Source organism: Dermacentor andersoni, chromosome 9 (genome assembly GCF_023375885.2).
Source record: "Dermacentor andersoni chromosome 9, qqDerAnde1_hic_scaffold, whole genome shotgun sequence".
In the NCBI taxonomy this organism is placed as follows: Eukaryota; Metazoa; Arthropoda; class Arachnida; order Ixodida; family Ixodidae; genus Dermacentor; species Dermacentor andersoni.
Window position 1 is genome coordinate 4,930,243 of NC_092822.1, and position 16,791 is coordinate 4,947,033.

Genomic DNA, 16,791 nt, shown 5'->3' on the forward strand with positions numbered 1-16,791 from the left:
TCAACGAAAATAAGAACAAAGGCCAATGAAGCTTCGGAGGTTCTTCAGTGACATCAGTTTAGGGAATTCAGCGACAGCTCGAAGTTTCACAGGATCAGGGAGGATGCCATCTTTGGAAACAACGTGGTCCAAGATTGTCAAGTTGCGAGCGCCAAAGTGACACTTTTTGATATTCAACTGAAGACCAGCGTTCTTAAGACATGTGAAAGCCTGGTGGAGACGAGAGAGGTGCATCAGGAAATCGGAAGAAAACACGACAATGTCGTCAAGGTAGCACAGACAGATGTTCTGTTTGAGACTATAGAGTATGTTATCCATCATGTGCACGAAAGTTGAGGTGCATTGCAGAGTCTGAATGGCATGACGTTAAATTCATATAGCCCATCAGGGGTGACAAACATTGTCTTAGGACGATCACATGTGGCCATGGGAACTTGCCAGTAACCAGATCGCAGGTCCAATGACAAGAAGTACTCGGCGCCTTGTAAACAATCAAGTGCATCGTCAATTTGGGGTAAGCGGTAGACGCCGTTCCATGTTACTTTTTTGACACGGCGGTAATTGCACAGAATCGAATAGAACCATTCTCTTTACGCACTTGCACAACTGGAGAAGACCACAGGCTCTGGAATGGTTTAATGACGCCACGCTCGAGCATGTCATTCCCTTGGTCGTTGTCTGAGGGGAGGATGGGACCCGGTGTTGATGAGGTGGGAAACACTGTCCGTAAGACCAAAGACGTGTTTTGTACAGACGAAGGAAGAGCAGAAACTACCCAGAAGAGACATGAGCTGCTCACGGTTTTCAATCGAAAGGTTGGCGTCAACGCATAAATCAAGGACCTCGGTAGCCAATTGGGAGCTCTTCGGAAATGGTGTCATGGCATCGAGCAAAAGTCCAGAGGAGGGGCCCGGCACGTCCAAGCACTCAGATATGTCAATCGGCTCGACAGAGCCGAGGGACTCGTTGCGAAGGAGAGTGAGCGGGTATGTGAATGGTTGTGTACTAGCATAATTGTTTTGTTAGCGGTTACGTCAAGAACGACAAATAGAAGTGGTAGAGATTTGAGGTGAAGAAAAGTAGATGAGGGCATGAACCAGGGTGTCTACCAAGCTGACATTCCCAAATTCCCTGAGTGACACAGAACTTTGTTTTGTTAAACTTTGTTAAACTTTGTTAAAAAACGACTTAATCCAGTTTGAATAGTAGGGAGTATCATTTATATTACTAAAAAAAACAAAAATCTGAAGCAAAGGATTAGTAAAATGAACAGCGAATAAAATATCTTTGAAAAAAATGGTAACTCATTGCAAATCAGGTGGAACATTCTCAAATACGAATAAAATGAGATGCATACATAAACAAATGTTTTTGAATAATCTATTTCAGTCACAAATTATGCTCGACTGTCGATTCGTATGTGTGAAACATAGGTGGTGCTTGAGACTGCACTCAAAGCAAATCAACGTGATAGAATGACTCTTTGAGCATTTTATGATGAGCCATTATAATTACAGAGTAACTAAATATTTGAATATTGTAAAGTAAGTCATGCTACGTTTTTTCATAAAAAGGATTAAATCCCCCGCTCAAATTAGATGTACAAGTTATTCATTAACCTCAAGCATTTCAAGAAAGAAAATATATATATATGTTTCAAGGTTGCTACCGACATGCTCCACATGAAGCGTCATGTAAAACATGGCAGTGCCTTCACCAAAGCGATACTCTGTAACGATATCACTAAGAAGCAAAATGGAAGTAATTTAGGTTATCGGAATCTTCAATTTGCCGTAAGCATAATGTTCATGCTCTATTCCTTGCTATCATTGCACAGAAATGGCAAAAACAGGTCGCGTCTACAAATGTGGACGCCGTAACTGAAGGTGATACGAGCTACTTTCATCAATTTATAGCAAGCTCATTGGTGTGAGGCCCGCACTTTGACACAAATGAGATTCTCAACAGCTGGTGCGTCGACTTCAACTCTCCTGACATACTCTCAGCCTGCGCACAATGCCTCAGTGTTGCGTTTCACTGCTTTAAAGAGTTTATTTCGGTTTAGATGAGGGACACCTGCATCCCGGCATTAGCCAACACTTTGTTTTTTGAGCTCAAGCTCGCGGCAGCAGGCTTCCTTTCCTGTTCATTCCTCAATGCACAGGTCCTTTCTGTTCTCGCCCTCCTTCCACCGTTGTTTGCCCCACAGACGATTTCAAGCATTTTCTTTGTCAGCTATACAGTCAATGTACAATTTTTTGGACTCCCTAAGAGCCGCGAAAACGTCCGTAAAATCGGACAGTCGGAAAAAATGAATGCATGTCTTTTACTGCCATTAAAGGCTGAAATCGCCACAGGCACATCCGAAAAGGCCTGCCAGCACGCTTATTAGGCGTATCGGTGCCTGTACTGTGACAGGGGCTGGCGGATGGACGCGTGTATAACTAAGGAATAGATACTGGGTCCCGTGACAATTGCCCCTTCCCACGCTTGTTATGCTTCACCGCGTAGCACTTCTGTATTGAGGCAAAGCTGACCTTTGGGAACTGGCATTATGCAACGCGCCGTACTTTCCGAGCTTCAAAGCCAATCGCGAGGACCACAAAGACGGAGTCGGTGCCATAGCTTGCAGCGGCGAATTCTTTCAATGAAAAACACGGCGCCGAACAGCAAGAAGCTTAATAATGAACGCTGAAGCAGCTAGGCCTAGTGTTTACGACGGCGGCGAGGTAACCAAACGGCGGCAGTGGTGGCTTTGATTGTTGCCATTTCAGACCTGCAATCACAGCAAGAAGTCCGGAAAATCGGACGGTGAAGGGCTTTTGCGTCTGAAATTTCAGACGTTCTTAGACATTGATTCTATGGTGTATGTGATGGTGTCGTGGAGCCGTCGGGCGTCCGGAAAGTCAGCCATTGACTCTACACTGGCAACTCCTCCAGCCGACGACACAGCATGAAAAGACGATTCGTTACGATCCCTCTCTGTTATGTGAGCCAGCATTACTGCGACTTTAATTCCCTTTCAATAAAATTACAGCTAATTTTCCCTGATAGAAGCACAAATTCCCTGAATTCTCCCTGAGTATTTCCCGGACAGGCCCGGACAGGCCGCCATTGGAATATGAACCTGGCAACGTTTAACGCTAGAACGTTATCTAGTGAGGCGAGTCTAGCAGTGCTATTGGAGGAATTAGAGGGCAGTAAATGGGATATAATAGGGCTCAGTGAAGTTAGGAGGCCAAAAGAAGCATATACAGTGCTGAAAAGTGGGCACGTCCTGTGCTACCGGGGCTTAGCAGAGAGACGAGAACTAGGAGTCGGATTCCTGATTAATAAGAACATAGCTGGTAACATACAGGAATTCTATAGCATTAACGAGAGGGTGGCATGTCTTGTTGTGAAACTTAATAAGAGGTACAAAATGAAGGTTGTACAGGTCTACGCCCCTACATCTAGTCATGATGACCAGGAAGTCGAAAGCTTCTATGAAGACGTGGAATCGGCGATGGGTAAAGTCAAAACAAAATACAGTATACTGATGGGTGATTTCAATGCCAGGGTAGGCAAGAAGCAGGCCGGAGACAAGTCAGTGGGGGAATATGGCATAGGCTCTAGGAATAGCAGAGGAGAGTTATTAGTAGAGTTTGCAGAACAGAATAATATGCGGATAATGAATACCTTTTTCCGCAAGCGGGTTAGCCGAAAGTGGATGTGGAGGAGCCCGAATGGTGAGACTAGAAATGAAATCGACTTCATACTCTGCGCGAACCCTGGCATCATACAAGATGTAGACGTGCTCGGCAAGGTTCGCTGCAGTGACCATAGGATGGTAAGAACTCGAATTAGCCTTGACTTGAGGAGGGAACGGAAGAAACTGGTACATAAGAAGCCAATCAATGAGTTAGCGGTAAGAGGGAAAGTAGAGGAATTCCGGATCAAGCTACAGAACAGCTATTCGGCTTTAACCCAGGAAGAGGACCATACTGTTGAAGCAATGAACGACAATCTTATGGGCATCATTAAGGAATGGCAAAAGAAGTCGGTGGTAACGCGGTTAAACAGGAAACCAGTAAGCTATTGCAGGAGACGAAAGACCTGATCAAGAAACGCCAATGTATGAAAGCCTCTAACCCTACAGCTAGAATAGAACTGGCAGAACTTTCTAAGTTAATCAACAAGCGTAAGACAGCGGACATAAGGTACTATAACATGGATAGAATTGAACAGGCTCTCAGGAACGGAGGAAGCCTAAAAGCAGTAAAGAAGAAACTAGGAATAGGCAAGAATCGGATGTGTGCGTTAAGAGACAAAGCCGGCAATATCGTTACTAATATGGATGAGATAGTTCAAGTGGCTGAAGAGTTTTATAGAGATTTATACAGTACCAGTAACACCCACGACGATAAGGTGAGAGAGAATAGTCTAGAGGAACTTGAAATCCCACAAGTAACACCGGAAGAGGTAAAGAACGCCTTGGGAGCTATGCAAAGGGGGAAGGCAGCTGGGGAGGATCAGGTAACAGCAGATTTGTTGAAGGAAGGTGGGAACACTGTCCTAGAAAGATTGGCCGCCCTATATACACAATGCCTCATGACCTCGAACGTACCGGAATCTTGGAAGAACACTAACATAATCCTAATCCATAAGAAAGGGGACGCCAAAGACTTGAAAAATTATAGACCGATCAGCTTACTGTCCGTTGCCTACAAAGTATTTACTAAGGTAATTGCAAATAGAATCAGGAATACCTTAGACTTCTGTCAATCAAAGGACCAGGCAGGATTCCGTAAAGGCTACTCAACAATAGACCATATTCACACTATCAATCAGGTGATAGAGAAATGTGCGGAATATAACCAACCCTTATATATAGCCTTCATTGATTACGAAAAAGCATTTGATTCAGTCGAAACCTCAGCAGTCATGAAGGCACTACGGAATCAGGGTGTAGATGAGCCATATGTAAAGATACTGGAAGATATCTATAGCGGTTCCACAGCCACCGTAATCCTCCACAAAGAAAGCAACAAAATCCCAATAAAGAAAGGCGTCAGACAGGGAGATACGATATCTCCAATGCTATTCACAGCATGTTTACAGGAGGTATTCAGAGACCTGGAGTGGGAAGAATTGGGGATAAAAGTTGATGGAGAATACCTTAGCAACTTGCGATTCGCTGATGATATTGCCTTGCTTAGTAACTCAAGAGACCAATTGCAATGCATGCTCACTGACCTGAAGAGGCAAAGCAGAAGGGTGGGTCTGAAAATTAATCTACAGAAAACTAAAGTAATGTTTAACAGTCTCGGAAGAGAACAGCAGTTTACGATAGGTAGCGAGGCACTGGAAGTGGTAAGGGAACACATCTACTTAGGGCAGGTAGTGACCACGGATCCGGATCATGAGACTGAAATAACCAGAAGAATAAGAATGGGCTGGGGTGCGTTTGGCAGGCATTCTCAAATCATGAACAGCAGGTTGCCACTATCCCTCAAGAGGAAAGTGTATAACAGCTGTGTCTTACCAGTACTCACCTACGGGGCAGAAACCTGGAGGCTTACGAAAAGGGTTCTGCTGAAATTGAGGACGACGCAACGAGCTATGGAAAGAAGAATGAAAGGTGTAACGTTAAGGGATAAGAAAAGAGCAGTTTGGGTGAGGGAACAAACGCGGGTAAATGACATCTTAGTTGAAATCAAGAAAAAGAAATGGGCATGGGCCGGACATGTAATGAGGAGGGAAGATAACCGATGGTCATTAAGGGTTACGGACTGGATTCCAAGGGAAAGGAAGCGTAGTAGGGGGCGGCAGAAAGTTAGGTGGGCAGATGACATTAAGACGTTTGCAGGGACAACATGGCCACAATTAGTACATGACCGGGGTAGTTGGAGAAGTATGGGAGAGGCCTTTGCCCTGCAGTGGGCGTAACTAGGCTGATGATGATGATGATGATTTCCACACTATTCAAAATCCCTGAGAATTCCCGGTTTTCCCGGTTGGTAGACACCCTTGTGAACAGTACCTGGGTGTCGGGCGCAGATGGACAAAACAAAGGGATTGGTGTTGAGGCACTTTGCGACAGATCAGTATCAGTGTGATAATAATCTTTACAAGGGCGGGATAGGCAGCCAGCAGAGTGTTGTTAAGGACAGACAGCAATTTCAGCACGGGCGCAGTCGATGACGGCTCTGTGGCACGAGAGAAAGTCCCATCCCAGGATGACATCATGAGAGCAGGAAGGCAGCAAAAGGAACTCAATCGTGTAAAGTACGTCCTGAATAACGATAATAGCGGTGCATGCGGCTGGAAGTTTGACAAGCTCTGTGGTGGCAGTACGAAGTACAAGGCCAGAAAGTGATGTGGTAACCTTTCTGATCTTACGGCAAAGAGCCTCACGTATGACGAAAATGGCAGCGCCCGTGTCGACAAGTGCGAATGTAGCGGCTCCTTCAACTTGTATTTCTATAATGTTTTGCGGCGATAGCGGAGGTCTTGGGCATTTCGACAATTGTGCAGCTCTTGCCTCCGAAGCTACAGCACTTGGTTTCCCTCGTTGGAAGGCGGGTGACGACGCATCGGTGACATGAAACAGCGACACGGTGATAATGAATGACGGCTGCTAAAGTTCTGGCGACTGGTCCAGAAGTTCGGCGACGGGTTAGAATCAGCATCCTGGTGGGCTGAAGGTATGTGTCGATCAACGATGACGTCCGGACGTGGCAGGCGGCGGCGACAAAAGTGTGCCACATGCCCCGTGAGACCACAGGAGAAACATATCGGCCTATTGTCCCGTGTGTGCCATGGATCTTGTGGCCGTAAGTACTGAGGGGGCATTTGAGGCCCAGGGAGAAGTGCTGGACACGGTGGTGGCGTCAGGTAGGGAAGGGTTGTTGGTTTAGGACTCAACATGACTTCAGCGGACGTCAGCGGTGCAGCAACCGAAGCGTGCTGGTATGCTGGTGGAAAAGCCTCTAACTTGGTCGGGGATGGCCTGCTGCACGGCTGAGGACAAAGGTTGGACAGGCTCATGGGTGAGAGGGAGCAGTGAGAGCTGATGGGCCACCTCTTCACTAATGAAGGCTTTGATTTGAGGTAGCAGAGACCCGTCATCAGTCTGTCTGGGAGCAGTTGCCAAACTGGAAAGGGGGCCCACGTGATGAGCGCTCGTTGCCGGCGTAATTCGTCGAAGCTTTGGTAGTAGGTGACTATGGCTAAAATGGTAGTAGGATTCTTAGCCAGGAGCATTTGAAAAGCGTCGTTTTCAATACCTTTGAGGATTTGTTTAATCTTCTCTTCCTCAATCATCGTGCGGCTTACTTGGTTGCAGAGATCGATGACGTCCTTGATATATCTAGTGAAATTCTCGCCCAGCTGTTGCGCTCGTTGGCAGAGGTGCTGTTCGACGCAAAGCTTTCGCACGGCTGGACGGCTAAATACCTCCACGAAAGCAGTTTTAAAGTCATTCCATGTCGCAATAGTGGCCTCATGGTTTCAGAACTAGAGGTTGGCGAACATCCGCAAGATAAAAAATAATGTCGGTGAGCTTTGTCAAATCGTCCCATTTGTTGTGAAGCTCAACCGTGTACGACGAAAGCCAGTCGTTGACGTCAGCATCAGTAGTGCGACTGAATGTAGCTGGGTTTCGTTGACGAACGGTACCGTAGGTGACTGGTCCAGTTGAAGTGGGTCACTCACCGGCGTCGTCTGGCATGGTCTTGGCAGTAGCGGTGGGCAGAGTGCGGCTCCGGAGTTCAAGGACGAGGCGTTAGGATACTCCGCACCTCCACCAAATGCTACAAGGTTTATTGACAGTTAATGGGTTAGCGGGTCCAGCGCAGAGAGCAGCTGAGCAGTCCCGGCCAAATGACAGTGTGAGCTAAAGTAGCGACACCGATCCTTTTGTCTTTATCTTCTTCACTTCAGGAGCCATGCAGTCGCAGTAACGTTCGTGCGATCTTCGTCATTACAAGGACTATGCTGGGATCAACAGAGCAGTTCGAATTATGTGTCAATTCAAATTAAATGTTTCGAATTATTGGGGATTTCTCTGTTGTGCATAAAAACATGCACACAGGCACGACAAATATGTGCGTCTTTTTCTTTTTTTGTACAAGACGCAATGTGCAGCAACATTCTGAAAGAAATCTAATGTATTAACAGTGAAGCGACCATGGGTACAGATGTTAGCTCCTAGGATTCGCCGTGTAGGCTGCGTGGTGGCAGCCACAGGGTAGCAGCAGTGAAGGTTGCGAGTGTGGCCTTCGTGATATAGGTTCCAGCGAGAGGTCATATTCCTGTTACCTGCTATAGTTAAGTTTTTCTTGAAGAAAAGGTTGAACCCATAGAACTGACGCAATAAATACCAAAAGGCCGAAACAATTTTTTACTGTTATAGGCCGCGTGCACCGCCTATAGAGGCGCCACTGATAGCCACCTAGCGGGCGCTTCCAACAATACGCGTGGGAGCAGTAGCAGACGACAACGCTTTGCAGCAAGGGTGACTGAAGTTCGCGGCTGCGATTTGTCCTTGGTTCGGGCGCCAGACTGCTTCTTCTGCGGTGACAGCTGTAGGGAAGACGCAGACCTCTGTGGGAGCGGGTATGAACAAGGTGTTACCGGTGTTTGGGGCAACATGGTCCACATATGCGCCAGGTGCGTCCCGCAGACAAACTCCATGAAGACCATTTACATGAAGTGGAGCTCATGTAATCTAGCCGACAAATTTTGTTGACTAATGCGATGTCTCGACCGTTTTTTTCTTCTTTAATTCTACCCTTGCCGTAATGCTGCTTCTGTACCTCACTAATAAGCACCCGTCGTTAGTGCAGACTTAAATAACAAATCTGCACGGTGCGATGTCTGCATATACCGTTGTGATTTTTCTGCCGATGAATACATGTGACGCCGCCGAATAAGTGTAGTGAAAGTCGCCTGAAGTAGAATAATTGCGAATTTATTGATAGAAACGCGCACACTATAGTCAACGAAGCCACCAAACGCACGGGTTAATAAAAGCGCGTGTTAGCGCTGTACCGCCGATGAACTGCCGTTCGCGCTGCAGTTTTTGCAATTTTAAATTCCCTAAGGGAACTGCTTGGAAACGTACAAAGCTATAGTGTGACTAACATTGCAGTACTTTTTTTAAATGTTACTAGAGAGAATGGCCACATGATATATTTAAAGGCAGAGCAGCGCCAGTCAAATTAGATACAGCGCTGGCGGCAAGGCCGGGTTTAGTCCTATGCAGCGTAATCATAATAAGAAATAATTCAGCTGAGTGCAAAATTCACTTGCAAGAAGCGACTACGTTGTGAAACAAACAAATCACTCGGCGTGTTAAGTCTGCTCAGACAGCATCAAGGTATGATGATGTGACGCGAACTACTCAGCGAAAAATGGATCAGCGAAAAATAGAACAAAAATACCATATGCAGTAACTATTAGCAATTCTCGCCCTGAGCTACCTATTTTCTAAACACATTTCCCAAAAAACCACAATATCTAAGGTGCCCTCGGGCGAAATGAATAAAGCTGTTAAAGAAGCACTTGCTTGGTGTCATTCCGATAAGACACAGCGTGATTTATACCCTTTACAAACGAGGCAGGGTGAAAACCTCGCAGCTCAAAAGAATCAAGAGTTATGCATGAAGCAACTAGCAACAGTTAAACATGGGCGAAGCCACGCGTAAAATAAATGTAAAAACATGAAGTGCGCGACAGCTGGTGCGAGGATTTACCGGGCCACATAAAACTAACAATTTCAGTTCTTGCAAACTTCTGTAGCTTTAACATGCAAAACAATGCGCTCATGCAGTCGTGCTGCCTAGCTAGCCCAACGCGGTAAAGAAGCGGAAAACAATATAAGCGGCAAACGGCATTCCGAACTTTAGCGAAATGCCTTTCAACCGCATGTTGCACTGCAGACGAACTTCGTCGCTTACCCGTCTAACTACAATTGAGTAAAAAAATAATAATAAAAAAGAAAAAACACCGAAGCGACAAAGGAAAGGATGAGAACAAGAAATTTCGCGCCGAAGCTACGATCCATTGCCACCATTGCTCCTGCTGATGAGGCTTTGCGGGGAATAATTAGAACCGTATCACCGGCACGTTTTCGCCGGTATTTGAGCCCCCCCACCCTGCAACAATTCTTCTTCGACATTCTTTGGAAGCTTTGGCCATCCCACACATGCGAAGGGTGTTGCTTATTTTGCTCTGAAAACACAAATAAGACAGAGAAGCACTATCAGCGACGCAACAAACTACGGCGTGCTACGGCGCGCGGCTCGCTCCTCTCCCATGCGTTCTGCGCAAGGCCGCCACCAGTGGCGCGGCCATCGGCGTGCACGCCGCGTATAGTGTAGCACCCGTGATACACCTGTTACAAAAAGCACCATTCGGTTATCATCATCATCAGCTGCAGGAGCAAGTTGCAATGCTTCTGGCTTTCAGTTGCGATTTTGCTTTTTGTATGCTTGTGTTCAGGCTGTTTTACGCATATTGTTCTCGTTTTCGTGTTGATCCCGAGCATGCTGTGCTGCAGAGGCAATGCCAGCGATGTGTTAACATCGCGTAAAGGTTATTCAGAGGCCAACGACGGGTACCCAGGGATGCTGCCGGCAGAAGTGGATAAAGTTTTTGACAGTGTGTCGGAGGGCAAAGCTTTAATTGATGTGAGTGAACTGCAATAAATATTGGTTTACTGTGCATAAAAGGGGTGTTGGTTGAAGATCTTTTTTTTATTAGAGTTAGTGGCTCGCAAAAATTTTTGTTTGCAGAAATGGCTCTGTTTGGCATTTCACAATGAGTTTACATGTGTGTATCATTTCATTATGCCGACTGACTTGAAATAAGTACATCTTGTATACTGGTGCAACTTACATACAAATTTTTCTTCAAAGCTCGCAAAAACTAGGGGTTTGACTTATACAAAGATGTGACTTACAATCCGGAAAATACGGTAGTTATTTCGCACCTTGACAGTATCCCTTATAAATGTTTGCACATTCCTAGAACAACTTTGTAACGGTTGTGGCAGGGACCAACCACCCTGGTCTGCATCACCTCTACTCACATGCGTAGGAAGAGCGCTAGCGACAGAAGAGGAGGGGGGTGTGGCAGCGGCGGTAGTAGCGTTAGCAGCGACAGCAGTGGAGGAAGGCACCGGAGGGCAGCTCAGTGCTGCCTGCTTGTCGTCCCCACACGGTGAGGGTAGCCGTGAGCTGGAATCCCCTTCTGGAATCACCTGAGCAGGAACCACCTTGGTGACCGGTGTCGGAGGCTGCACCATGGGAACTGGCGGGCTGGTGCTGATGACTGGCTGTGTCAAGGGTGGGAATGGGGGTGCCTGCTCCTCCACAGGACTGGGAGCCAAGTGGCCAGTAGTGACAGCCTGAAATAGGCACAATGCTCACCAACCCTGACTTACAAGCAACTGGAAACAAGTGCAGCCCTACCTACACAGTAAGAGAGCACGAATGAGAGGTAGCAGGCACCTGGGCAGTGCACTATCATTGGACAGGAGTGCGTACCACAGCATCTGGCACTGGTGTCCTGGTACATCTTGTAAGTGACAAATGCCCAGACAATAAAAAAGGCATTGTAGGCGGGCCAATAACCTGCTAGGCATTGCAAAGGTATGCCAGCAAACTAAAAAGAATATAAGAAAAAATCGTGAGGCATGACACTGATAAGAATGCTGGACTAAACCTGATTTTATTTCTTAGAAACGATATCCACCAAACACCGTTCCTGTTCCTTTCTCTGCGTCACAATCTTTTCTTGTGGCCTTTCTCTTTGCTGGTATACCCTTACAAAATACAACGTACCAACACAGCTAACAAGTCACTCTTATTAACTATTATGCATAGTCATACATAAAGGTTTAACTCACAAACAGAAATGGTCTTTGAAGACACTAGATCGTATGCACAGCACATTGCATGGATTTTAAGAGCACTCTCGTATAGGCATTTTCATTTTCGGACTTTCCAATTTGAACCCCAATATGAAGTTACACAGAATGTTAAGAGAGAGGAAGAGAGCAGTGTGGATCACAGAGCATATGGCGATAGCTGATATTCTAATTGACATTAAGAGAAAAAAATGGAGCTGGGCAGGTCATGTAATGCATTGGGCAGATAACCGGTGGACCATTATAGTTACAGCATGGGTGCCAAGGGAAGGGAAGCACAATTGAGAATGGCAGAAAATTAGGTCGGGTGATGAAATCAGGAAGTTTACAGGTGCAGGTTGGAATCAGCTAGTGCAAGACAGGGATAATTGGAGGTCGCTGGGAGAGGCCTTCGTCCTGCAGTGGACATAAAAAAGACTGATGATGATGAAGAATTTTCAGATACAGTCGACTTCCTTTAATTTGAATTTGACAGGACTGATGAAATGAATCAAATTATCTGGTGGGTTTAATTATACTAGATTGCAGAACAAAAAAAAATGGCAGCACACTGCCGATTCATTTGGCAGTATCTGCCCGATTCTAACATGTCCCCAATAAAAAGCCACGCTTTGGAATCAGGTAAATACTGTAATTAGACATTACAAGCTACTGTAAATTGTTAAAGTACTTCTTAGGGCAGGCCTAAAATAAGTGTTTTCGTCAGGAGATGACATGTGCGTGTTCAGTGCATTCACTGCCCTCTAAGCTCTGCTGAGACATTGGAGTCACCATAGAGTTGAAGCACGTGCATGCTGACTGTATCCGGTGAATGGAAATTTTACAATCGAAAATAATGAACCTTTGGGCCCATAAAAATGCACAGGCGCCGGCCGGGACCTCTGGTCAGTATTGCATTCACCCCAAAATCAAATTAATGGAAGTTTACCGTATCACCCGTAGTATAAGCCACATCATCATCATCATCATCAGCCTGGTTACGCCCACTGCAGGGCAAAGGCCTCTCCCATACTTCTCCAACAACCCTGGTCATGTACTAATTGTGGCTATGTCGTCCCTGCAAACTTCTTAATCTCATCCACCCACCTAACTTTCTGCCGCCCCCTGCTACGCTTCCCTTCCCTTGGAATCCAGTCCATAACCCTTAATGACCATCGGTTATCTTCCCTCCTCATTACATGGCCTGCCCATGCCCATTTCTTTTTCTTGATTTCAACTAAGATGTCATTAACTCGCGTTTGTTCCCTCACCCAATCTGCTCTTTTCTTATCCCTTAACGTTACACCCATCATTCTTCTTTCCATAGCTCATTGCATCGTCCTCAATTTAAGTAGAACCCTCTTCGTAAGCCTCCAGGTTTCTGCCCCGTAGGTGAGTACTGTCGATATCATGCATCACAGATAAGCCACATAAGGCTATGTAAAAAATTTGACAAGTGAATGTGTTTAATTTGCATGCTTATTGCCTTTATTTCATAGGCACTTGGCTCTTTATCGGCTGTGTCACACAAGTAAACCAAAACAGAGACCAGTTGTCATTTGCTGTATCTACCACTGCAGCTTAAAAATTGCTGGCAGGTCCTGTTTTGATGAGCACATGGTGGTATTTACACAGAGTTGAAGAGGAAGTAAAATGTTGCAAACTAGAATTTTCATAATTTTGCCTTCTATTACAAAGCCGTGTTTTATCCCTTTTTTAACTTTAAAGGGACACTAAAGTGAAAAATGATTTCTTCTACATCAGTAAATTACCGTTCTACAACACCAAAAACACCACTCTTTCAACGATAAGACGTTTGGTAAGCCAGAAAAAGCACAAGAACGAAATACGGGTGGCGACGCCTACTTAAGTTCCCTCAACTGGGGGCAGTGACGTCGTGGATTTTGATGGCGTCTTCTAGGGCCTACTATTTATATATAGTGGTAGATTGACTACATTGTGTTCTAAAGGAACCAAATATTAAACATGGCAAGTTTCGGGAACGTTTATTCAGCCAACGCGACCCAAATGCGAAAACATACTTCGGAATCCCTGACGTCATGCTGACGTTTCGGCGCGAAATTCATATACTGATACTTGGACTTTCATTTTCTCATCTAATAATCAAACTATTTTTTTTAAATGACTGCCTGTAGAATTCTCAAAAGATGCTTCATTCGTAAGCTGATTTGTTGCTTCGCTTTAGTGTGCCTTTAACCTATACTGTAACTATTGAAATATTTAGTCATTCATGAGGTTCCTTGAGCAGAAAAGAACTCTTGTTGGGTTCGACTTTCAGTTTGCGAGTCGGGTGCTACATCACAGATCACTCATAACGTAGGTCACTGGAGGCACGAATTTCCACATCATAAGCGGTGTGTGCCGACGGACGCGCTACTGGTGGTGGCCTTATTAAGATAGGACACGGCTTTGAAAATCAACTTACTTATTTATAACTTCATGGATTCATGGATTTGGGTGAAAATTGGCACAAATGTTTAGGATGTCTCCCTGACGCTTCCATAAAAGTTTCAGGTGGATATCTTGAGAACATTTTATTGAGCAGAATTTTTCTCCCATGAACTTTCTCGAGGGCCCGGAGAGCATAAAAAATGGGATGGAAGGCTTGTTAAGTATTGACTGCATTGCTAAATGCATGCTAAAGTTTCTGACTGTCATGAATATTTTTTTTCATACCACAAATTTCTTGGAGTGTAATTTTTTGTTGCCTTCGCATAAAGCACACTCTCGAAGTGAACCAATAGCCACATCATAAATTTATAAAAAGTCAGCACAACTGTCACGATCTGCATTGTAGCCGAAGGAACGCTACCGAAAAGAGGGAGAGAGAGAATGAAGATCCAAATAGGCTAAATGGTAATAAAGAAATCAGCCCCAGGAACTGAGCAGAAAGGCAAAGTCCAGTTTTGAGAAGGCGGCTCCAGAAGTTTCACCTTCTCTTCAGTTCTCTAAAAGGGGCCAAATTTGTAGTCTTTAGTGTGTTTTGTGATGTGGGGGCTTCTTGGACATGTGACCTCTAGTCTAGTGTGCCTTGCCCCCCTCCCCCTTTTTTTGTATGGCATTCTTCGCTGCAGCAATACAAAGAGCATGGTGCCTGGGTTTCAAACCAAGTGAACTGCAGAACTCTGTGTGGGCATGAATATAGTTCCAGTGTTGTACCTGCACACTGTGTAATTGATAGCAGTCTCCAGTGGAATTAGTGAGGCATTTTTTCAAGCGAAGCTTGTATTGGCTTACAAATGACGTTGACGTGGTCACAAGAAAACACATACACACGCCGTCTTGCTTCCACTGGGAAGAGAAAGGGCAGGAAAGGGTATCGTGAGCGCTGCGCCGGCTTCATTTCCGTTCAGTTCAGTCAGGCCCCACACACTCTCAAGTTCAACAAATGGCCACAGAGGGCGAAAAAAATAGACCGCGCAGCGCTGCTAAAAAACAGGCAAGTTACACCATTTAAGAAGGTTCCCCCGTGAGCGTAATATCTCCCGCTAGAGGTGCCGTATTAAGCAGAATTCTAACCTACAAACTTTTTTTCAGCAATAATCGAAGAGTTTTTATTATATGACAGAGAGTACAAAATTATAATTCCTAATTATACATTGTACTCTTTATTAATAACTGTGTTGCCTTTTGCCAGTATAAATGCAAAATAGCATTCAGGATCATCGGCCTCCCACGGCCTAGATTTAAAATTTTTACCGGTATGGTCACGTGCATGGCACGCACTGATTAATTTGTTCGCACACTTACACTGGTTGCTTATTTTGTGCTAAAACCAGTTTATTGAGCTTCGATATCATGCATTATTTAACTTGGGGTGCAGTGATGGGTTTGCGAGGGGACATGTAAGCCTGAAAGCTAGGTTTCGGTCGTGAACCATGTGGAACACGTCTGCATCGAAATGGGAGCCGGATTCTGCTGCGACTATGGTAATAACGGTGAGTCGTTTAACATCGCTGCTTGAATCGTTATGTCATATTCGTCTTGTTAGCTTACAGGTGGAGACAAGTTAACGAACTAGATCCTGCATTACATATGGGCAGTCAGGACCCTTCGTTGCTGTTTCCTAAATAAACATTTAGTTGCGACGCTGCCGTTAAACACACACAATCACGAAATAAAGAGATATGGGAATGCGCGTACCATTTTTCATCTGATTATAGCCGCAGCCATAGGCCACTGAGCAGCCTTATCGATATATAAATAATGCTTCTTTTTTTTTTTTTTCCTTTTTTGAGTCCGCCGGCAACTTCTTTCATCCCTGAAACCGAATAACCCTTTGGTAAAATTAAGTGAAAGTACAGAATTTAATGCATTAACCCTTTGACGGTCAATGACGTAAATATATGGCACTGCGAACAAGTCTGAAAATGGTCGATGCCGTATATTTACGGCGCCGTCTGTAAGTTTAAAAAGCGCGCCAATTTCCTAACTTTTTCTTTTCTGTCATGTGCTGCCACTATGTGGGGATACAGGGAATTTTTTTCGCGCACCTTTCTGTCTCGGTTTTCGTTGCATGGTTTGTTTTAGCGCTAGTTTGCTCCCGCGCGTCTATATGCCACTGCTCGCGCATTGGCGTGCGCGCGGGCGGGCGGCTGTTTGGAATTTGTTTCGCGGGTGGTTTCGGCTTTTTGCACTTGCGAAACTGATGGCTATCTCCTTCCTAATTGCTCAAAGGGCGACCGCTTGTTTCTCGCTCGTTTAGTGCTCACAGGGGTGCGCATAGGAAGGATGCCGCCATGCATGCGTTTCCGTTTCTTTTCTTTTTTTTTAAGACTCACGAGAACTAATTGCTCTAGCTGGTTGGCGATAAGATGAAGACTGGCAGAAGTTTGTCACATGTGTTGCTTTTATTGATGGGCACACAACCAAACAGT

General features: G+C 45.3%; 1 protein-coding gene across 14 annotated transcripts in view; it reads right to left on the reverse strand.

Moving 5' to 3' along the window:
- LOC126527418 (uncharacterized) overlaps nucleotides 1–16,791 on the reverse strand; it is a 476,501-nt gene that overhangs the window by 118,837 nt on the left and 340,873 nt on the right. For all 14 annotated transcript variants that reach the window (XM_055068432.2, XM_055068435.2, XM_055068434.2 and 11 more), the window contains one exon: nucleotides 11,075–11,392. In XM_055068432.2, coding sequence (XP_054924407.1) covers nucleotides 11,075–11,392 — 318 coding nt within the window. The remainder of the gene's footprint in view (nucleotides 1–11,074; nucleotides 11,393–16,791) is intronic.